Source organism: Mobula hypostoma, chromosome 29, assembly GCF_963921235.1.
Source record: "Mobula hypostoma chromosome 29, sMobHyp1.1, whole genome shotgun sequence".
NCBI lineage: Eukaryota > Metazoa > Chordata > Chondrichthyes > Myliobatiformes > Myliobatidae > Mobula > Mobula hypostoma.
The window spans coordinates 20853245-20876653 of record NC_086125.1 but is presented as its reverse complement, the minus strand read 5'-3'; the positions used below and the strand labels follow the sequence as shown (position 1 = coordinate 20876653).

Here is a 23409-nt window from a genome sequence, read left to right as displayed (position 1 = left end):
AGAATTAGATCATTCAGCCCATTGAATCTGCTCCACCATTGCATCATGGCTAATTTATTGACCATCCTGAACCCTCCTTCTCCCCATTTTCTTTGACGCCCTTACGAGTCAAGAACCTAGTAACCGCTGCTTTAAACATACCCATTGACTTGGCCTCGACAGCTGTCTTTGATAATGAGTTCCACAGATTCACCGTCCTCTGATGGAAGATGTTACTTTAGATTTCTCTTCTAAAGGGTTGTCCTTCTACTCTGAGGCTGTGCCCTTTGATCCTAGAATCCCCTGCCGTAGAACACATCTTCTCCATGTCCACTCTATCTAGGCCTTTCAATATTCGATAGGTTTCAGTGAGATCCCCCCTCATACTTCTCACCTCCAGCGAGTAGAGGTAGAGACCCGTCAAGTGCTCCTCATACATTAACCCTTTCATTCCAGTGTCATTCTTGTGAACCTTCTCTAGGCCCTCTCTAATGTCAGCCCATCCTTCCTTAGATATACATGCTCTAAGATCAATCTAACCGTTCCCTCCACATAGCGTTCATTTTTTCTGTTGTCCTTGTGCCTACCTAAGAGTCTCTAATTTATCTGCCTGCCTTTACCTCCACCCCTGGCAGTGCATTCCATGTACCCACCACTGTGTAAAATACCTACCTGACATTCACACCCCCCCATACTTCCCTCACACTAGATTCACAGTCACATAGACCTTTTCTATTCAAAGGTACAGATGGATTGGTTGACATCATGTTCACAACTGGGTTGGCACAAGTGCCCACTCTTATGAAGGGGATGAACCCACCCATGATTTCCTCTCCAGGTGACCTCGCGGGTGTGACTGACAGGGTCAGGCTTGGCGGAGACTTCTGCCGTGTGAATTTGGGCAGCCTGATGTTCGTTACTCGAACAGGGTTGTGAAGGTGTGCGTATTTACAGATAACCACTGGCCTGAACCGCAAACGGGGCCAATTCTCTGGGGCGCAGTGTTGAAGTGGACTCCGTGATCTAATGTTGCATCCTTTCTCATTCTTACAGAGAAGCACTAGATAAAATGAAAGATGTTTATCAGCGGAACCCACAGATGGGAGATCCAAACAGCCTCGAGCCCAGAATAGTCGAAACTAATCAGCACATTGACAGACTGCATCACGAACTTCAGAAGTATGAGGTAGGGTGAAACCACAGAGCACCCCAGAAAACTCTCCACCAGTGCAGCATTTCCGAAGTCAGTTGCTCGAACGCACAGCTAATTTAACCCTGCAAGAGCAATGAGATAATGTCAATTCATTCGGTTTAGTAATGTTGTGGAGGGGGTAAATATTGGGAGAATTCTTATGCTCTCCTTTAGAACTAAACCGTGGAGCCGTTCACATCGGCCTGTGTCTCTTCTGAAAGAGGGCCTACCCACCTCAGGCTCTGGTAGTTATAGTGGTGACTGGGGCAGGGAAGGTGGGATGGAGAAGGAGGGGAGTTTAAAGAGTGGGTTTGGACTAATGTAATGGTCAGCTCTTTGGCCTCCCATGTTATGTCAATCTTTCAACCCACTCTCAGATTAATCTAACACTTCTCTCCATTTTTCTATCATCTGTCTGACTGCCCTATCCTAGTAGACCTAAATGTTGAACTGTTAATGGCCTCGTCTCCTTCGGGACTAATATGGACAGACAATGCAAATCCCAGATCCCAGGGATGTGAACTCAAGAGCCACAAGGTTCTGTTGGAGCTCTATAAGACCCTGGTTGAGTACTGAAGACCTGTGCCAGCCAGCTGGCTGGTGTAGTCACAGATATCTTCAACCTCTCGCTCTGGCAAAGTGTGGTACCCGCCTGCATCAAGGAGACTTGAATCGTACCAGTGCCCAAGAAGAGCTTGGTAACCTGTCTAAATGACAATCGCCCAGTGGCGCTTACATCCACAGTGATGAAGTGTTTTGAGAGGCCGGTGTTGAAGCATGTCAGCTCCTGTCTGAGTGGTGACTTGGACCCGCTCCAATTTGCCTACAGAAGCATCAGGTCTACAGCAGATGCTATCTCACTGGCTCTTCACACAATCCTGGAACACCTGGACAGCAAGGATGCATGTATCAGGATGCTCTTTATCAATTACAGCTCGGCATTTAACACCATCATCCCCTCAAAACTAATCAGTAAACTTCAAGACCTGGGTCTCAATTACCCCCTTGTGAAATTGGATCCTGGATTTCCTCACTTGTAGACCCGTCAGGTTGGATTGGCAAAAACAGTTCCACAGTCTCTATCAGCACAGGAGCACTGCAGGGATGTGTACTGAGCCCCCTGCTCTACTCGCTTTACACCTCTGACTGTGTGGCTAAGCACAGCTCCAACACCATATACAAGTTTGCTGATGACTCCACTGTTGTGGGCTGTATCAAAGGGGGCGATGAATCAGTATACAGGAGGGAGATTGAAAACTTGGCTGAGTGGTGGAATAACAACAACCTCTCACTCGATCTCAATAAGACCAAGGAACTGATTGTAGACTTAGCGAGAGGGAAACCAGAGGTCCATGAGCCAGTAATGATCGGAGAATCACAGGTGGTGAGGGTAAGTAATTTTAAATTCCTGGGTGTCACAATCTCAGAGGACCTGTCCTGGACCCATCATATGAATATTATTGTGAAGAAAGCACAACAGTGCCTCTACTTCCTCAAGAGTCTGCGGAAGTTAAGCATGTCAGTGAAAACCTTGCCAAATTTCTATAGGTGTGTGGTGGAAAGTGTGCTGACTGGCTGCATTATGGCCTGGTATGGGAACACCAATGCCTTTGAGCAGAAAATCCTATAAAAGGTAAGAGGATTTGGCCCAGTACATCACAGGTAAAACCCTCCCAACTATTGAGCACATCTACATGAAACGCTGCCGTAGAAAAGCAGCGTCCATCATCAAAGATCTTCGCCACCTAGGCCATGCTCTTTTTTCGCTGCTGTCATCAGGTAGAAGGCAGAAATGCCTTAGGACTTGCACGGACAGGTACAAGAACAGTTACTACCCCTCAGTCATCAGGCTCTTGAACAAAAGGGGATAGCTACACTCATTTTAGGACTCTGTTATATTGTTATCTTATGCTCATTATTTATTGCTGTTTATTTACTTCTGCATTTCAAAAGTCCAAAGGTCCAATTTTATGTCAGAGAAATGTATACAATATACATCCTGAAATGCTTTTTCTTCACAAACATCCACGAAAACGGAGAAGTGCCCCAAGGAATGAATGACAGTTAAATGTTAGAACCCCAGAGTCCCCCCCACTCCCCCCCACGCATAAGCAGTAGCAAGGCAATGATTCCCCCCACCCCCAGCAAAAAAAGTACACCCGCTACCGAGCACAAGTGTAAGCCAGGCAATAGCAAAGACACAGACTTGCAGTTACCCCAAAGGCTATTGCATTTCATCCGGCATAGGCTCTCTCTCTCCCTATAAAGGAGAGGGAGGTGTCCCCCATTTTCACAGCGAGCAGCAGACATAACAGCCCGCTGGTTTACAGTGTTGAAAGGTCCATTTCGTCTCTTTTTGTGAGCTCTGTGCCTGAAGATCGCAAAGATCGCGGGCCTTCGAGCCCACAGCGCAAGATTTTCCGGCCTCTCCGATGGCACACGAGTCTCCTGCTGTGGCACCGACCCTTGATCTGTCCGACTCCAGAACCCCGAGACGTTAGGCTTCCAAATCCGAGCCGGACTCCCAGGCCGAACCCTTGGCACGCCGAACAACGTCTGGTCCTGAAACCCCGAGAGTGGGTCCCATTCCCGCAAAGAACCAAAGTCTGCGTGTAACTCCTGGTCAGGGTCTTCAAAAGAACCCAGAAAGGGAAATATAAAGATATTAAAGATGGAAATAGAACTGTTTTCACAGTTTACAATAAGACCATAAATACAGAAACAGAATTAGACCATTTGGCCCATTGGGTCTGCTCCACCATTTCAATATGGCTGATCCTATTTTCCTCTCAGCCTCAATTTCCTTCCTTCTACCCATATCCCTTCATGCCCTGACCAATCAAGAATCTATCAACCTCTGCCTTAAACATACATAAAGACTTGGCCTCTACAGCTGCCTCTGGCAATGAATTCCACAGATTCACCACTCTTTGGCTAAAGAAACTCCTCTTCATCTCCATTCTAAAAGTACGCCCCTCTATTCTGAAGCTGTGTCCTCTGTTCTTAGACTCACCCAGTGTAGGAAACATCCTCTCCACATCCATTCTAACAAGGCCTTTCATCATTCAATAGGTTTCAATGAGGTCACCCCTCATTCTTCTGAATTCTAGTGAATACTGGCCCAGAGCCATCAATGCTGTTCGTATGACAAGCCATTCAGTCCTGAATCATTTTCGTGAACCTCTGAACACTCTCCTGTTTTATCACATCCTTTCTAAGATAGGGATGACCAAACTTGCTCACGATAATCCACGTGAGGCCTCTACAGTGCTTTACAAAGTTCAACATTATATCCTTGCTTTTATATTCTAGTCCTCTTGATATGAATGTTAACATTGCATTTGCCTTCTTCACCACAGACTCAACCTGCAAATTAACCTTCAGGGAATTCTCCTGTCCTTTTGCACCTCGGGTTTTTGTATTTGATCTCAATTTAGAAAATAGTCAACCCTTTCAGTCCTTCTACCAAAGTGCATGACCATTCACTTCTCGACACTGTATTCCATTTGCCAACTATTTGTCCGTTTTCCTTATCTAATCTGTCTAAGTCTGTCTGTAGCCTCTCCTCTTCCTCAGAACTACCTGCCCCTTCACCTATCTTCATATTGTCTGCAAACTTTGCAACAAAGCCATCAATTCTGTCATCCAAATCATTGACATATAACATAAAAAGAATCAGTCCCAACACGGACACTTGTGGAACACCACTAGTCACTGGCAGCAAGAAAGGGGTCCCTTTATTCCCATTCGTTGGCTCCTGCCAATCAGCCACTGCCTGTCCCTACAAGAATCTGTCCTGTAATATCATGGGCTCATAGTTTGTTAAAGAGCCTCATGTGTGGCATCTTGTCAAAGGCCTTCTGAAAATCTAAGTACACACCATCAATGGATTCTGCTTTGTCTATCCTGCTTGTTATTTCCTCAAAATATTCCAACAGATTTGTCAGGCAAGATTTTCCCTTGAGGAAACCATGCCGACTACGGCCTATTTTATCATGTATCTCCAAGTGCCCTGAGACCTCATCTGATCCTTAATAATCGACTCCAACATCTTCCCAACCACTGAGGTCAGACTAACTGGCTTGTAGTTTCCTTCCTTCTGCCTCTCTCCCTTGAAGAGTGGAGTGACATTTGCAATTTGCCAGTCTTCCGGAACCATTCCAGAATCTAGTGTTTCTTGAAAGATCATGACAAATACATAACAACATAAGAAATAGGAGCAGGAGTAGGCCATCTGGCCCATCGAGCCTGTCCAACATTCAATAAGCTCATGGCTGATCAGCTCCATCTACCTGCCTTTTCCCCATAACCCTTAATTCCCTTACTACGTAAAAACCTATCTAACTGTTTCTTAAATATATCTAGTGAAGAAGGCTCAACTGCTTCCCTGGGTAGAGAATTCCACAGATTCACCACTCTCTGAGAAAAACAGTTTCTCCTCATCTCTGTCCTAAATCTTCTCCCCTGAATCTTGAGGCAATGTCCCCTAGTTCTATTCTCACCTACCAATGGAAACAACTTTCCTACTTCTATCTTATCTATCCCTTTCAAAATTTTGTATGTTTCTATAAGATCCCCTCTCATTCTTCCGAACTCCAGAGAGTATAGTCGCAGGCAACTCAATCGCTCCTCATAGGTTAACCTCCATGATCTCTGCAGCCACCTCTTTCAGTACTCTGGGGTGTACTTCATCTGGCCCAGGTGACCTCAGACCTTTTAGATTCCCAAGAACCTTCTCTCTAGTTATGGCAACCTCACACACTTCATGTCCCCTGACACCTGGAACTTTTACCATTCTGCTAGTGACTTCCACAGTGAAACTGAAGCAAAATCCTTATTCAATTCGTCCACTGTTTCTTTGTCCCCCATTACTATCTTTCCAGCATAGTTTTTTAGTGGTCTGATATCTACTCTTGCCTCTCTTTTATACTTTATTTATCTGAAGAAACTTTTGGTATCCTTTCAAATATTATTGACTAGCTTACTTTCATATTCCATCTTTACCTTCTTTATGACTTATTTAGTTGTCTTCTGTGGGTTTTGAAAAGCTTCCCAATCCTCTAACTTCCCACTAATTTTTGCTCTTTTACATGCCTTCTCTTTGTTTTTTATGTTGGCTTCGACTCCTCTTGTTAGCCACGGTTGTGTCATCTTTCCCTTAGAATACTTCTTCCTCTTTGGGATGTATAATATCCTGCGCCTTCCGAATTGCTTTCAGCAGTTCCAGACACTGCTGCTCTGCTGTCATCCCTACCAGTGTTCTTTTCCAATCAATTCTGGCCGAATCCTCTCTCATGCCTCTGTAATACCCTTTTCTCCACTGTAATACTGATGCATCTAAATTTAGCTTCTCAAATTTCAGGGTGAATTCGATTAAATTACGATCACTTTCCCCTAAGGGTTCTTGTACCTTAAGCTCTCTAATCAATTTTGGTTCATTGCACAGCATCCTCTAGTGGGCTCAACCAGGAGCTGCTCTAAAAGCCATCTCCTAGGCAATCTAAATATTCCCCCTCCTGGTTTCCAGCACCAACCTGATTTTCCTAATCTACCTACATATTGAAGTCCCTCATGACTATTGTAACATTGCCCTTTTGGCATGCGTTTTCTATCTTCCATTGTAATTTGTAGGCCACATCCTTACTACTGTTTAGGGGTCTGTATACGACTCTCATCGGGGTCTTTTTACCCTTGCAGTTTCTTAGCTCTATCCACAATGATTTAACACCTTCTGACCCTATGTCACCTCTTTCTAGTGCTTTGATTTCATTTTTTTTACCAACAGAGCAACACCACCCCCTCTTGCATTCCTGCCTGTCCTTTTAATACAATGTGTATCCTTAGACATTAAGCTGCCAGCTATAATCTTTCAGCCATGATTCAGTGATGCCTACAACGTCATACGTGCCAATCTGTAATTGTGCTACAAGCTCATCTACCTTGCTTTGCGTACTGCGCACATTCACATATAATACCTTCAGTCCTGTTTTCACCCTTTTGGATCTTGTCTACCTATTACATTGAAACTCATCCTGTTGACTGCAATTTTGCCCTATGGACAGCCTCTCCTCACTGCACATTGCCTCTGTTTGTAAACCAGCTACCTCATCTTCAGTGTTTCTTATCTGCCTTTCCTACAATACTTCTTGCGTTGAAATATAAGGAGCTCAGGGCCTTCCCTGGAAATGAGCCCAATGTTCCAAAAATCCTATGCCCTCCCTCTTACACCAACTCCTTAGCCACAAAAACGCTGCCTGGGCAGGGCGAAAAGCATTATCAGGGATGCATCTCACCCTAACCATGGACTTTTTACTCTCCTCCCATCCGGTAGACGCTACAGGAGCCTCCGCTCCCGCACCAGCAGGCACACGAAGAGCTTCTTCCCTGAGGCTGTGACCCTGCTGAACCTCACATCACAGCGCTGAGCAGTATTGCACCCATATTGTACTGTCTCAGTACTTCATATTTGTGTGCTGTAGCACTTTTTTATTCGCAGTTATTTTGTAAATAACACTATTCTTTGCATTTCTGGTCAGATGCTAAATGCATTTCATTGGCTTTGTATCTGTACTCGGCACAATGACAATGATGTTGAATCTAATCTAATATTTAACTGTGTAATCTTCCTAATTGTGGCCTCACCAGCATGTGCCACAGGTAGCAATCCTGAGATCACAACCCTGGAAGTCCTGTCCTTTAATTTAGCACCTAACTCCCTGAACTCCCTGTACAGAACCTTGTCACTCGTCCTACCCATGTCATTGGTACTGACATGGACTACGACTTCTGGCTTTTCACCCTCCCACTTAAGAATGCTGAGGACTCAATCTGAGATATCCAAAACCCTGGCAGCTGGGAGGCAACATACTATCTGGGAATCTCATTCTCGCCCACAGAAGCTCCTGTCCGTTCCCCTATCTAACAAGTCCCCTATCACCACAGTGCACCTCTTCTCCCCCCCCACTTCCCTCCTGAGTCTCAGAGACAGAGACCCGACCACTGTGACTTTCCTCTGTTAGGTCATTGCCCCCATTCCTCCCCCCCCCGACAGTTTCCAAAGTGTTGAGGGGGATGGTGACGGGGTACTCTGCACTGGCTCCTTAGCCTGACTGTCTGTCATCCTGGGTCCTGGACCTTGGGTGTAGCTACCTCTCCATATGTCCTATCTAATCGGCCCCCCCCAGCCTCGCAAATGATGTGGAGTTCGTCCGGTTCCAACTCCAACTCCTTAACGCAGACTGTTAGAAGCTGCAGCTGGATGTACTTCTCGCATTTGTAGTCGTCAGGGACACTGGCGGTCTCCCTGTCTTCCCACATCTCACAAGAGGAGCGTTTCACTGTTGTGCCTGGCATCTCTGCTGTCCCAGCTGAGCAGATATAAAGAAGAGAAGAAATAAAAACTTGAGCTTTTCCTCCTTCTGCTTTCTCTGAGAGAAGCCTCTCTTCGTTGAAGCCTCGAAGAGCCAAAGCCTCAAAATCACCAATCTGACTATGTCCCCTCAGACGACAGCTGCTGCACTTGCCCCTGCCTTCCTATAATTTGCTGTTATTAATCAATCCCAAATGCTGGTGGGTTGCTGGTCAAAGCTCTTCCTCGCTGCCGTGACACGCTGCTGCCTGTTTTCCTCGGGCAGTGGACCTGATTGAAGTCCCCACCCGTCCAAACTTCCGATGCTGAATTGGCCGCTGGTCAAAGCTTTTTTTTTAAGTTTACAGTTTACAGATCCTGATTATAGTTACAGTCTGTAGATTACCTAAGAATGCCTGCAGGGAAAGAATCTCAGGGTTGTATGTGTGACGTGGATGTACTCTGATAATAAATTGTGCTTTGAACTCTGTACTCCTTCCCCTCGCCCCCACCTTTTTATTCTGGCTTGTGTACCCCTCCCCACCCCTTCCTTTCTCGTACTGATAAAGGATCTAGGCCTGATGTTGACTGCTTATTCCTCTCCAAAGATACTGGCTAACCTGCTGAGTTCCTCCAGCATTTTGTATGTTTGTGACTAAAGGATTCCTGGTCTTCAAGGTTCAAAGTAAATTTTATTATCGAGCTACATATATGTCACCATATACAACTCTGAAATTAGTTTTCCTGTGGGCACAATCAGCAAATCTGCAGAGTAATAACTACGACAGGATCAATGAAAGATCAATTAGAGTGCAGAAGAAACAACTGTGCAAATGAAAATATAAATAAATAGCAATAAATAACGAGAATATGAAATAATGAGATAAAGAGTCCTTAAAGTGAGATTATTGGTTGTGAGAACATCTCAATGGATGGGAGAGTGAATGTAGTTAACCCCTTTGTTCAAGAGCCTTATCGTACCTGTTCATGAACCTGGTGGTGCAAGTCCTGGGGCTCTTGTACCTTCTACCTGACGGCAGCAGCAAGAAAAGAGCATGGTTTGGGTGCTGAGGATCTCTGATGATGGATGCTGCTTTCCTACAACAGTGTTTCATGTAGATGTGCTCACTGGTTGGGAAGGCTTTACCCACGATGTACTGGGCCGAATCCACTACCTTTTGTCGGAGTTTCTATTCAGAGGTATTGGTGTTCCCGTACCAGGCCTTGATGCAGTCAGTCAGTACACTCTCCACTGCACATCTGTAGAAGTTTGTCCAAGTTTTAGATGTCATGCTGAATCTCCACAGACCCTAAGGAAGTAGAGGTGCCACCGTGCTTTGTTTGAAATTGTGCTTATGTGCTGGGTCCAGGACAGGTCCTCTGGAACAGTAACACCCAGGAATTTAAAGATGCTGACCCTCTCCACCTCTGATCCTCTCATGAGTACTGGCTCGTGAACCTCTGGTTTCCCTCTCCTGAAGTCCACAATCAGCCTCTTGGTCTTGCTGACATTGAGTGAGAGGCTGTTGTTATGACACCACTCAGCCAGATTTTTAATCTCCCTCCTGTACGCTGATTCATCACCACCTTCGATTCTGCCCGCAACAGTGGTGTCATTAGCAGACTTGAATATGGTATTGTAGCTGTGCTAAGCCTCACAGTCACAAGTGTGAAGTGAGTAGAGCAGGGGGCTAAGCACACAGCCCTGTGGTGCACCTGTGCTGATGGAGGAGATGTTCCCAATCTGAACTGACTGGAATCTACAGTGAGAAAATCCCGGATCCCCAATTGCACAAGGAAGTATTGAGATCAAGGTCTTGGAGCTTATTGATTAGTTCTGAGGGAACGGCGGTGTTAAATGCAGAGCTGTAATCGATAAAGAGCATCCTGATGTATGGATGCTCTTTAGATCTGTCTAGATGTTCCAGGGTTGAGTGAAGAGCCAGTGAGATGCATCTGCTGTGGACCTGTTGCTCTGGTAGGCAAATTTGAGTGGATCCAAATTGTCCTGAGGCAGGAGCTGATATGTTTTATTACCAGCCTTTCAAAACACTTGGTCACTGATGAAGCAATCATGTCCACAACAGGCTTCTCTGTGCAGTATTGGCTGAGCTCCTGAAACCTTTTATCCTTCCTTGGATGTGGAAAATGGAGGGAGCGAGGGAGGGACAGTGTTAAAGAGAGATGGAGAAATGAATTCCCCAGCAGAGGAGGAATGTTGACTTACAGCAAGTTGTTCGTTTTGTTCCAAGTCGTGGCTGACAGATGCTGAAGGGAAGGTGGTTTCAAGAAGTGACAGCTGTGTACAGTACATCCCCCACTGTGACCGGTCACCCTCCTTGAACAACAATGGGTCACACGAAAAGGAAAGGTGAGTGAGTTCCACAGATCACTCCACTGGAAGAAGTAACTTAACCTCCACAGCAATGTTAGCTTAGAGACTTGTATGATATAGGAAGGATCTAATTCAGCTGAAGCGGGTACAGATAAGGTTCACAAGGTTGCTGCTTGGACTGGTGGTCGTCACTTACAAGGAGAGATTGGGTGGACTGACGCTGTTTTCGTTGGAGGGATTACCTCACAGAGGGTTACAGAAACATGGGGTGCAAAGCTAAAGTGATTGACTCCCCACCTTTAATGGAGTCTAGACTTAGGGGACCTAAATTTAGGGTGGGAGGGGAAAAATGTATGGGGTCCTTGAGGTGCAGGGCTTTCACAAACGTGGTGGTGGGTATACGGAATGAGCTGCCACAGGAAGTGGTAGGGGTAAATAAAATGTTCAATTCAGGATCAGGATCAATTTTATTCACATGTACAGATGATTCCGGTTAATTAGGCTATTGGTTAATTGGGACAGCCACTTATTTGGGACAACTCTTAAAGAACAAAAGCTAATCGAGAAAGTGGCCGGAATTCCATTCTTTTATTTGGCGCACTGTGCAGCTTAACGGGGACAGGAGACTGTCAGTCTCTTGTGCTTGCAAGATGCCACACCGTGCTTAGAGTGAGCAGTTTGTAAATTTGTGTTCATTGCGTGTGTTTTTTGTCACGGATAGAAAATGAGAAATAAGCAGTAAGTGTTTTGCTTACCACAGTTTCAAGCATTCAGGTTTGGAGATGCCAGAAATGGCTGGGAGTGAAAATGAAACTATTTCACTATTTCAACAAATTAGCAACTATGAAGAATTTGAAGGTATCAACAGTCATCTTGAATGTTACAATGAAAATGAAGATTAGGCAGATAAAATTGTTGAATACATTGTATGAAGGCAGCCCATTATCTGCACTAGGTGCTGCATTAATTTTGTCCATTTACAGTCAATCAAAAGAACACAGTGGTGTATGTACTGTACACTGGATGAATTTTCCCATCAAAAACCACTAGGAACTCTAGTAGTGTTCTAATTTGTTTTGTATTTCATTTAAATACATAATTTGTTATTTAGTTAAATAGTAGTTTATCTTTTTTATACCTTTTTAACTATTTCCATGAAACTTTAGCTAACTGGGCCAAGATGTACTGGTTCCAATGTGTTCCAATTAACCGAATCCACTGCACTAGGAAATTGCTGTGGTGTGACACTGCATGCAACAAAAAAACGATGTTCGACAATAATACAGAATAAAGAATTATATCAAAAAATTAAAGTTAGAAGTGCAGATATGGAATAAAGTGAGCATAAATACTGGTATGTTTTGTGCATTAGAAAAAGTATTTTGAAGTGTTTGCGGTGCAGTGACTGAGGTCATTGGCAGAAGGGGAGACATTTAGACAAATTCATGGATAGCAGGGGTTTAAGAGGGATATGGGCCAGACACAGGCAAGTGGGATTACCCTATATTGGCCTTGCGGTCGACATCGACAATTTAGGCGGAAGGGCTTGTTTCTGTCCTGTGTAACTCAATGAAGCTAACTCTGACTCTATGAATCTTCTGATAGATGTGTGTGTGCCACCTGCTGATTCACAGCTGTCAGCCAAGAAAGGGCCTTGCTTTCAAAAGATCAGATGTCTATAAATTAATTTTCTTTCTCTCCTGAAACCAGTCCGGATACAACCTACTCTGATGATAGTGGGCAGGAGCCTCTGCCGCAGCCTCCGACGCTCTCAGAATTCGATGATTTTGAAGTGGACGACATCATTCATCCAATAGGAAGCTCGACTGCCCTGTATCCATTCGACGGTAAGAATTGGCGGGATCGGGTGTGTATATGTTCATGTGTGCTTTAGTGTCTGTTAGATCCAGTGATATTAATCCGAGGTTCTTTGGAAGTCAAGAATGAGGCTTAGAACGTGGTGGCTACGGTCGTTTTATTAAATGTTACAAGCACAAAGGTCTTTATTCTTTGGAACGTAGAAGGTTGAGGAGGGCTTGATAGAGGTGTTTAAAATTATGAGGGGGATAGATAGAGTTGACGTGGTTAGGCTTTTTCCATTGAGAGTGGGGAAGATTCAAACAAGAGGACATGAGTTGAGAGTTAGAGGACAAAAGTTTAGGGGTAACATGAGGGGGAACTTCTTTACTCAGAGAGTGGTAGCTGTGTGGAACGAGCTTCCAGCAGAAGTGGCTGAGGCAGGTTGGATGTTGTCATTTAAAGTTAAGTTGGACAGCTATACGGACAGGAAAGGAATGGAGGGTTATGGGCTGAGTGCAAGTCGGTGGGACTAGGTGAGAGTAAGAGTTCGGCACGGACTTGAAGGGCCGAGATGGCCTGTTTCCGTGCTGTAATTGTTATATGGTTATACAAAGAAAAATAAGTCATGGCCGTCTCTTACTCAGACTGGAGATAAAATTCCAGTGATAAAAATTAATCTAGAAAATAGGCAGATTAAAGTGGCATGACACCTGCTGCAGAAAAACTGAGAGGCTTTCAGAGAAATACAGGAACAGCTGTACTATAATTACTGGAAGATGTAGAGTTATGGAGTCAGAGAACACCGCAGCACAGAAACAGGCCCTTTACCCATCTGATTCGTCTCAAACTATTAATCTGGCTAGTTCCATCAACCTGCAACTGGACCATAGCCCTCCCAACCACGTACCTATCCAGATTTCTCGTAACTGTTAAAATCCATCACTTCTGCTGGTAGCTTGTGAGAATGTGGAACCACTGAGCAATTACAGGTGATTCCGATTCTGATTTGTTTATCACATGTACAGTACATTGAAGCATACAGTGAAATACGTTAACAACCAGCACACCAACGACGTGATGAAGTGCCGCCGTGCTTCCGTTGCCAACACAGCGTGCCCACAATGTTTCATAGAGCAACACCAGAATACTGGACAGCAGCAGCAGCAAAACGAGCCCCTTTCCCATCCACTCACACACCCAGGCAGGCCTCCCCCAGACCTCCAGTCCTTGCCCCAGCACGCTGATCACGGGGTTATTTAAAAAAAACAAGCTAGCATAGGAAAGTTAAGCTACAAGAAAACGACTAGAAAAGTAACGACTCTGCATCCTAATTAAACGAGTCTAAGTGTGTGTGTGTGCACGTGGCCTTCTCCAAGGATCATCACCTTGTGTTCCTGACTTCCCGAGCGCTGTGTCGTCTGGGGTTTAGCAATCCGCCGCTTAGCTCTTGCTGGGGTCACCCGTGGCGGTAAGGTCAAGGGGCAGGGTCCCAGACAAAGTGGTGGAGCTGGCGGATGATGTTGGCATGTCACAATGGCGGTGCAAGGTCCCCAGTCGCCTTGCGTTCCGTGCCACTCGATCCTGACCCTGATCTGTCAAGGGCAGTGCGGTGGTGGCCCCCCCCCCCCGTGTATCAGCCTCCCCACTTTAAACAAAGACGCGCACAGGCATTCTCCCTCAAAGGAATAATATTTGGATCCCCAAGTGGCCGCTACAGCCAGCTGAGGACCCCAGTGAACAACCCCTTCGGAGGAGATGTTACTCAACTCGTGTGATTGCATCACTGTTACTATTCCTGTTTGTGTGTGTGTGTGTGTGTGTGTGTATGTGTATGTGTGTGTGTGTATGTGTGTGTGTGTGTGTGTATGTGTGTGTGTATGCAACATCCTGATGTGTATAGGCACCAGGTCCTGGTGCAGGATTTTGGCCAGAAATATCAACAATTCCCTTCCTTCCACATATGCCACTTGGCCCTCTGAGTTCCTCCAGCAGATGGTTTGTTGCTCCAGATTTTAGCACTGCTGTCTCTTGTGTCTGCACCCCGACTTTGGAATTTACTCAATCAAATCGTCCTGTTGCAGACATGGTAATAAAACTCTTCTCCCTGGGCCATTTTCCCAGTCCAGTAATTTTGTTACTGGCATCGATACTTAAGTTCAATAACAGCAGAACTCAGAGGCAATAGAATATAATCAGATTCATATTTATTATACTGACATAGGTCATGAAGGGTGATGTTTAATGGCAGCAGTACAGTGCAATGCATAAAATGGCCTAGAAATTGCAATAGTATAAGATGTTCAGTGGATTCCGGTAATTGGAGCACATCGGGGCCAGTACATTGTGGCCCAATTAAGCAGAGGCCCCAATTAGCTAAAGTTTCATGGAAATAGTTAAAAGGTATAAAAAAGACAAACTACGATTTAACTGAGTAACAAATTATGTATTTAAATAAAATACAGAAAAAAAAATTGGAATACTACCAATACTACTACAGTACTATGAAGCAACACACATCAAAGTTGCTGGTGAACGCAGCAGGCCAGGCAGCATCTCTAGGAAGAGGTACAGTCGACGTTTCAGTTAGTCCTGACGAAGGGTCTCGGCCCGAAACGTTGACTGTACCTCTTCCTAGAGATGCTGCCTGGCCTGCTGCGTTCACCAGCAACTTTGATGTGTGTTGCTTGAATTTCCAGAATCTGCAGATTTCCTCGTGTTTGCGTTTTTAAAAACGGTACTATGAAACTGGGTATTAGTTCTGAATAATTGACAGAGAAATTCATCGAGTGTATGCTGCTGTCTTCTTTTGATTGACTGTAAATGAACAAAAGCAGCGCAGACATCTAGTGCAGATAGTGGACTACCTTCGTACAATTTACTTGACAATTGAATCCTCCAAACCTTCATTTTCATTGTAACGTTCAAGGTGATTGTCAATACCTTCAAATTCTTCGTAATTTCTAACTTGTTGAAGTGGAGAAATTGTTTCATTTTTACCCTCTGCCAATTCATGGCATCTCCAAGCCTGAATGCTTGAAACTGCAGTAAGCAAAACAGTTCTGAGTTGTCTCACTACTTATTTCTCGGCAACTATCAGTGACAAAAATCGCTGCTTTTTGAATACAAGCGCACACAAGTTTTTAATTTCTTCTCTCTAAGCACGGTGTTGTGTTTTTAACGGCACCTGACGCTAGTTAGAAACTGTTTGGCAACAGTCTCCTGCCCCAGTTAAGTGACATACTGTCCCAAGTAAACAAAAGGAATCCCGGCTGTTTTCTTGGTTAGTTTTTTTTCCATTAAGAGTTGTCCCAAGGAAGCGATGGCCCAATTAACCAGAATCTACTGTATATTAAAAAATCTTCTAAGTAGTGCAAAAGAAAGAGAGCAAAAATAGTGAGGTAGTGTTCATGGGTTTATTGTTCATTCATAACAAGAAACAGGAAGAGGAATAGGCCGTTCGGCCTTCAGAGTCTGCTGTTCCATTTATTAAACTCATGGCTGCAACTTTCCTTCCTGCCCGTTCCTGCAATCCTGTTCTCCTCTCCCAGTGTCTGTTTGAATCTCGATTGCATCAGCCTTTTGGCTTCCCAGCTTACTGACTAGAGAATTCCAGAGATTTGTAGCTCTCCAAGAGGAGCATTTTCTCCTTGTCAGCACACACACACAAAACACTGGAGGAACTCAACAGTTGGGCAGCATCCACGGACAGAATATTTGTCAGCATTTGCAGTTCTCTCATGTCTCTCAGTTTCATCCTCATCAAGAGCATAACCCCTAAAACTCAGAAATACTGGCCTTTGATTGTAGAGTCCTGTGGTGCAGAAATGAGCTTTTTAGCCCATCGTGTCGGTACCGACCGGAAGGCAGTTACTAGATTAATCCCAATTACCAGCAGTGATGAGGTGGAAACTCAGAGGAACAAAGAGGGACTGCAGATGCTGGAAAACTTTCCCTGCCTAGATGCTGCCTGACCTGCTGAGTTCCTCCGGTGTTTTGAGTGTGTTAGTGAGGAGAAAGTTCTTGCTCCATACCCGACAATGCATCGGAGACTCAAAGTCCCCCTCAAATGTTGCAGAAGTCTCAGTCTCCTCTGCTTCTCAAGCAGTGAGCCACCCTCCGATTCCCTCAAAACTCTGAAGCCTCAGACCTCACCAGAAGCCTGTGGTTGGTGTACCTCAGGGCTGTGAATGGAGCCCCTTGCTCTGCTGTCTTCATACCTGTGACTGTGTGGTTAAGCACTGCTCCAGTGCCATTCACAATTTCGCCAACAGCACCACTGTATCTAAATCCTGCAATTCAGTAGTGCAGCGCGAGCTGAAGGACTGAGGGTGTTTCGGAGGGCGATTCGCACCCACTCTGAGGGTGATTACAGCTGGGCAGTGGACGCTCAGTGGCCATTTTATAAGGTCGAGGAGTGGAACACAGTGTGGTTCTGCTGCTGTAGACTGGCCACTTTCAGGTTCGAGCTGTTGTGCATTCAGAAATTGTTTTCTGCGCACTGCAGTTGTAATGCATGGCTGTTTGAGTTACTGATGCTTTCCTGTCAGCTTTGGCCAATCTGGCCATTCTCTTCCGACCTCTCTCATTTACAAGGCATTTTTGCCCACAGAACTGCTGGTTGCTGGATGTTTTCTCTTTGTTTCTTGCACCATTCTCTGTAAACTCTGGAGACTGTAGTGCATGAGAATCCCAGGAGATACTCAAACTGCCCCATCTGACGCCAACTACGGTTAAAGTTGCTTAGATCACATTTCTTCCCCATTCTGACGGTTGGTCTGAACAACAACTGAACCTCTTGACCATGTCGGCATGCTTTTATACATTGAGTTGCTGCCACGTGATTGGCTGATTAAATATTTGCATTAATGAGAAGGTACGTAGGTGTACTTAATAAAGTGGCCATTGTGTGTGTGCCGGCTTAGTTCGGTCCTGGAGTTGGAGGCCTGTGTGGATGGGTGAGCGGGTGGGAAGGTGCTTGTTTAGCTTTCGTTGTGTGTTGTTTTGCTGGACGTTGTGGGCATGTTAGGGCTGCCCCTAGCACATCCTTGGTTGCTAATGCAAATGACACATTTCACTGTATCTTGATGCATGTGCCATAGGCATAGAGCACTGCAACACAGAAACAGGCCTTTCACCCGTCTAGTCCGTGCCGAACTATTATTCTGCCTCGTCCCATCGACCCGCACCTGGGCCATAGCCCTCCGTGCCCTCCCATCCACGCACCTATCCAAACTTCTTATAACTGCTGCAATCGAAGCCACGTTTACCTTTTCCATTGTCAGCTTGTTCCCAACTCTCAGCGCCTTTTGAGAGAAGTAGTTCCCCTTAAGCATTTCACCTTTGACCCGTAGCCCATCGCCTTTAGTCTAGTCTCACCCAACCTCAGTGGAAAAAGCCTGCTTGCATTTACTGTATCTATGTCCCTCATAATTTTGTATACCTCTCTCAAATCTCCTATGCTCCTTGAAATAAAATGTGATAAGTAAGTCAGAATCTAAATCTGAACGTCGTACAGGACATCTGGTTGAGTGGTGTTGCAGTAACAACCGTACGAAGGAACCGACCATTGACTTCACACGGGGGAAGTCGGGAATGTGCATGCTCATTCTCATCGGTAAGAGAGTCAGCAGCTTCCAATTCCTGGACGTTAACACCTCAAATGGCCTGCCCTGGGCATGGTACATAGGTGCAGTCATGAAGAAGGTGAGGCAACACCTCTGCTTTCGGATTTTCTCACGGACTTCTGCGGGTGCACCGTCAATGATATTCTTTGTGGGTTGTGTCATGGCCTGGGTGTGGCATTTCCAACACTCAGAAATGCACTGAATAGTGGATACAGCCTGGCCCCTCACTGGCACAGCCCTCCCACCGTTGAGATCATCTCCACGAGGGACTGCCTCAAGAAGGCAGCATCTGTTGTCAAGGATTTCTGTCCAGGTCATACCCTCTGCTCGCTCCTGCAGTCAGTCAGACGATATTTGCCATAGAGGGAGTACAAAGAAGGTTCACCAGATTGATTCCTGGGATGGCAGGTCTTTCATATGAAGAAAGACTGGATGAACTGGGCTTGTACTCATTGGAATTTAGAAGATTGAGGGGGGATCTGATTGAAACGTATAAGATCCTAAAGGGATTGGACAGGCTAGATGCGGGAAGATTGTTCCCGATGTTGGGGAGGTCTAGAACGAGGGGTCACAGTTTGAGGATAGAGGGGAAGCCTTTTAGGACCGAGGTTAGGAAAAACTTCTTCACACAGAGAGTGGTGAATCTGTGGAATTCTCTGCCACAGCAAACTGTTGAGGCCAGTTCATTGGCTATGTTTAAAAGGAAGTTAGATATGGCCCTTGTGGCTACAGGGGTCAGGGGGTATGGAGGGAAGGCTGGGTTCTGAGTTGGATGATCAGCCATGATCATAATAAATGGCGGTGCAGGCTCGAAGGGCCGAATGGCCTACTCCTGCACCTATTTTCTATGTTTCTATGATACAGAGGTCCTGCATGACCAGATTTATTCTGCTAAACGTTGTGGGCGTGCCATGTTGGTGCCAAGACGTGTGGTGGCACCCACGGGCTGTCCCCCCCAGCACACCCTTGGGTGCGTTGGCTGTGAACGCAAGTGACCCATTTCACTCTGTGGTTCGATGCACATGTGGTAAATAAATCTGAACCGGAATCTGTTCAGACACAGCTACTTGCCTGCAGCCACCAGGTTCGTGAACCGACCTGCACAGCCCTAATCCCACCACATCACAGCCCATCTCATGCACACCCTGTGATATGCTTTTTTTTTCAACCACTAATGTCTTGCTCCCATAGTGAGCATCTTAAATAGCCACTGACAATCAAGTCCAGCTCCTGGCCCTCCGGTGTGGTTTAGCCACTAAGCACAGCAGAACTGGTTTTAATGATAGGAGAAGGGGATGGGGGAAACTGGTGGCTTCGGGCAGATGGGGCTTGTCAGCTTTGGTTGGTAGTTCATCAAGGAGACGGGAAATTCTCTCAAGCCTCCTTGCGGCTATACCTGCTTATGGGGAAGGCTTCTGGAGAACAATCTCTGGCAACTCCTGTGACGCCTCTGGTGCCAAAATATATCAGTCTCCGCTGTTCCTTTGGATTCATCAGTTGTGTGTAGAGGGGGAGCCTGCTCCATGGGCAACAGCTCGCTCTCGGTATCGACCGCGCTGGCTTGCGTGCTGGCTTACAGCTGGGACGCAACATCCACGGTCGGGGCCCTCACTTCACTTCAGTGTCTCGATTTTGCACAGTCTCTCTGGTCACCATCACGCGTAATCTGTGTTCACTGTGTTTGACTCTGATTCTGCTGTGAGCAAGCGTCTTCATTATATCCGTGCGTCACTGTGTTTGTGCACGTGACAGTAAACTTGACTCTGCTGAATGGACTTGGGTACCTCTGAAATGGGGGAAGGCTCGATATCTCCCCTTTCTCTGCATTCTCCCAACAATGGAAATAGCTTCTTGGCATCTGCTGGGCTCCCCCAGACCACAGGCCCATCAAGGACTTGCCTTCAATAATTATGAGCTCCAGAGCAGAAAGGTTTAGTGCAGGGGTGGCACTCCTATTTGAGTGCGTGTGCCCTAATTGGCGATAACTTTCTAAAAACTCCTTCATGTGCCATAGTGATATTGAGCAGATATTGTTAGTGATAAATGAATTAGTAACAATAGTTATGGACATTTTTTAAGGAAAAAGGATGAATCATGTATTCATTGCTCTACCATTGCTAACCGAGATCGAAATAAATGAAGCATTTTAGAAAACCTGCTCAAAAATGATTAATATTAATCTTTTTAAAAGACAATTGAAAAAATAACATCATTTCTAAATAGTATTGTTATTGTAGCTCATATATAACATAAAAAATGTGAACAGCTTTGGTGCATATTTAGAAAAGGTCAGGGAAAGGGAAATAAACACACTTTACACACAATGCACTAGCAATGGCAGATATATTTTATGTCCAGTTTGTATGTGGTTATGTTGAGAGCTATGCACACAGCACTATTCGCATCAGTGAGTCTGTTTCTACTCTCTAAATATTGATGTGTACACCAAGTTCGCGAGGATTTCAAAATGTGTTATCCAACGTCATGGGTTCTTGCAGCTGCCGAGCTGACACCAAGCTGGTGTGAGATGCTGTCTTCACTCTCGGGTTGTAAATTATCTTTTTCTGCTTCATTTGGCAGTAAAGATAATCATTTGTAACACATACAAAAAATGCTGGTGAACGCAGCAGGCCAGGCAGCATCTCTAGGAAGAGGTACGGTCAACGTTTCAGGTCGGGACCCTTCGTCAGGACTAACTGAAAGAAGGGATAGTAAGAAATTTGAAAGGAGGAGGAGGAGATCCGAAATCTCTTACTAGCTCTTCTTTCAGTTAGTCCTGACGAAGGGTCCCGGCCGGAAACGTCGACTGTACCTCTTCCTAGAGATGCTGCCTGGCCTGCTGCGTTCCACCAGCATTTTTTGTGTGTGTTGCTTGAATTTCCAGCATTTGCAGATTTCCTCGTGACTGCGAAGATAATGATTGTGTATGTTTTTATTACGGGTAGGGTTTACAGAATGGAGAGGTGACACTGCACGTAAGTGCCAGCAGAACTTTAGCGCGTGCCATCCCTGGGTCGGTGCCTGCTTGAGCTTGGTATTGAAGGACATAATGAGTAAAGAGCTGTTTTGATCCTTGCAGGTAACAGTGAAGGGACCATTGCAATGGCAGAAGGAGAGGTATTGCACCTGATCGAGGAGGACAAGGGGGACGGATGGACTCGGGTCAGGCGGAACAACGGCGAGGAAGGCTACGTCCCCACGTCATATGTGAAGATCTCCCTCAGCAGAATGTGAGCCAGCTGGTGTCAGCGGCTTTGGGACTTGCCCTCTGGTTCAGGGTGGCTCAACTTCCACCTTTGGACCATTGTGGGTGTTGTGATGGAGCATTCAATGGGACAGGCAGCTCCTTGGAAAAGTGGGAGAGGGACAAGGGTTACTTGACCATCACCGGTCCTCACATTGAAAAAAAAAACACCTAAGAGTCACTTAGTTGCATTGTAATATCTTCGGCACATAATTAGGAGAGCATTTCTGACCATTCAGTTCACTTTAGGAAGACTGTTGCCTTCTGCAGTCCATTCTGGTACAGTAAATCCAGTTCTAATGTACATATTGTGTAGTAATAATTGTATTTAGGGATGAGCTCCTGACTTTTAATTGCAAATCACTGAGGCCATTCTTTTATATAGATATTTTACATAGACTGTCATTTCTTTTATGTACAATCGTCAAGTCCTGTGCATGGGGTTAAAGCCACTCAGAACATGACCTGGAGTGTGACGGCTGAGGCGCCCAGATTAGATTACTCCAGCAGCATCGAGCTGGCTCTCTAAATCATCGCATTCCTTTACGGCGGCGGCATGGTCATGCACGTGAGGAGTGGGCTGGCCGTTCTGAAAAGCAACTGGACGCAGCGGAGTCTGCAGGAGTGAATTGGCTGTGTCTCACTCCGAGCGAATTGGGGCCAGCATCGATTTAGGTTGATAGATGGTGGGGGTGAGGGTAAGAAGAGGTTCATAAACGATTTAGAAATGAGGAGCAGTGCTCAGCGCGCAGTCCAACGATGCCTTAGATGGTGGGGCTGATGATCGACACTAGCAGCTAGCTTAGGCTGTGGATTTTTGGGGGAAAGCAGGAGTAAGCACTGGGCTGCCTGTGGAAACTTGTGGCGGGGCATGGATGGTTATATCTGTTTGTGCGTTTGTATAGCGCGACTTCACTAAAATTGAATGTTTGCCAATTATTGGTCTTTTAAGTGTATATTATTAAAAGAAACGAATCAATGAGTTGTTATAAGTCAGAAGTGAACTGAGGGCGGATATTTGAGCCCTGATGCTAACCTGTGGGGTCCTAACTTGAGCAGTTCTTCTGTGGTATTTGGTAAGCTGTCCAGAATGTAGCCCATTTGTTAAACCATGGCAGAAAATATATGGTAATGGAGCATTTATGATGTTGTAGACCTATAAAGCGCTTCACATTACAATAGGACAGTAACCTGGTTGTTTTCCTGCACGAATCTAATCCTGTAATAAAATACTGTTCCAACTGAGGACTCCATGTACAATATGTCAGTTTGTGTACACACAGGCTTCCTGTGGTAATTATCCAGAACCTGTTGTTCTCCAAAGCTGAGCCCCTGATCCTCAAGCAGCCGCAGGGCAGAATATTGGAAACTGTCCGCTCCAGGTTTTCTGAAGTGGGAGATCATTTGTCCAGTATTTGCCTGTAGTATGGAAAATATTCACTTTCTATTCTTACACAAATTACTAACCTTTACACAGCTTGCCCACCTTTGAACATTCAAAGCACAAATTCCAAACATTAATTGCTTCTTTCACCTCCTCCCTCCAGCTGTGATTTGCTAACTACTGTAGGTGGCATGATAGTGTAGTGTAGTGGTTAGCATAACGGTTTACAGTGCCAGTGATCAGGGTTCGAATCCTGCCACTGTCTGTAAGGACTTCGTACGTTCTCCCCGTGACCATGTGGGTTTTATTTGGCTGCTCGGGTTTCTTCCTGCATACCAGAGACTTGTAGACTAGTAAGGTTCAGTGTGCTCTGGGCATGCTGTGTTGGTGCCTGAAGCAGGTTGCCCCAAACACACATTCGGACTGCGTTGGCCATTGGTGCAAATGACACATTTCACTGTACGTTTTGGTGTATGTGCGACAAATAGAGCTAAGCTTGATTT

General features: G+C 45.5%; 1 protein-coding gene across 1 annotated transcript in view; it reads left to right on the top strand.

Moving 5' to 3' along the window:
• trip10a (thyroid hormone receptor interactor 10a) overlaps positions 1-22764 on the top strand; it is a 195983-nt gene extending 173219 nt beyond the window's left edge. Inside the window, exons 11-14 of the mRNA XM_063036010.1 lie at positions 1033-1165; positions 10772-10890; positions 12565-12701; positions 21358-22764. Of these exons, the coding sequence (XP_062892080.1) occupies positions 1033-1165; positions 10772-10890; positions 12565-12701; positions 21358-21512 (544 nt within the window). The 3' untranslated portion in view covers positions 21513-22764. The remainder of the gene's footprint in view (positions 1-1032; positions 1166-10771; positions 10891-12564; positions 12702-21357) is intronic.
• The last annotated feature ends 645 nt before the right edge of the window (positions 22765-23409 follow it).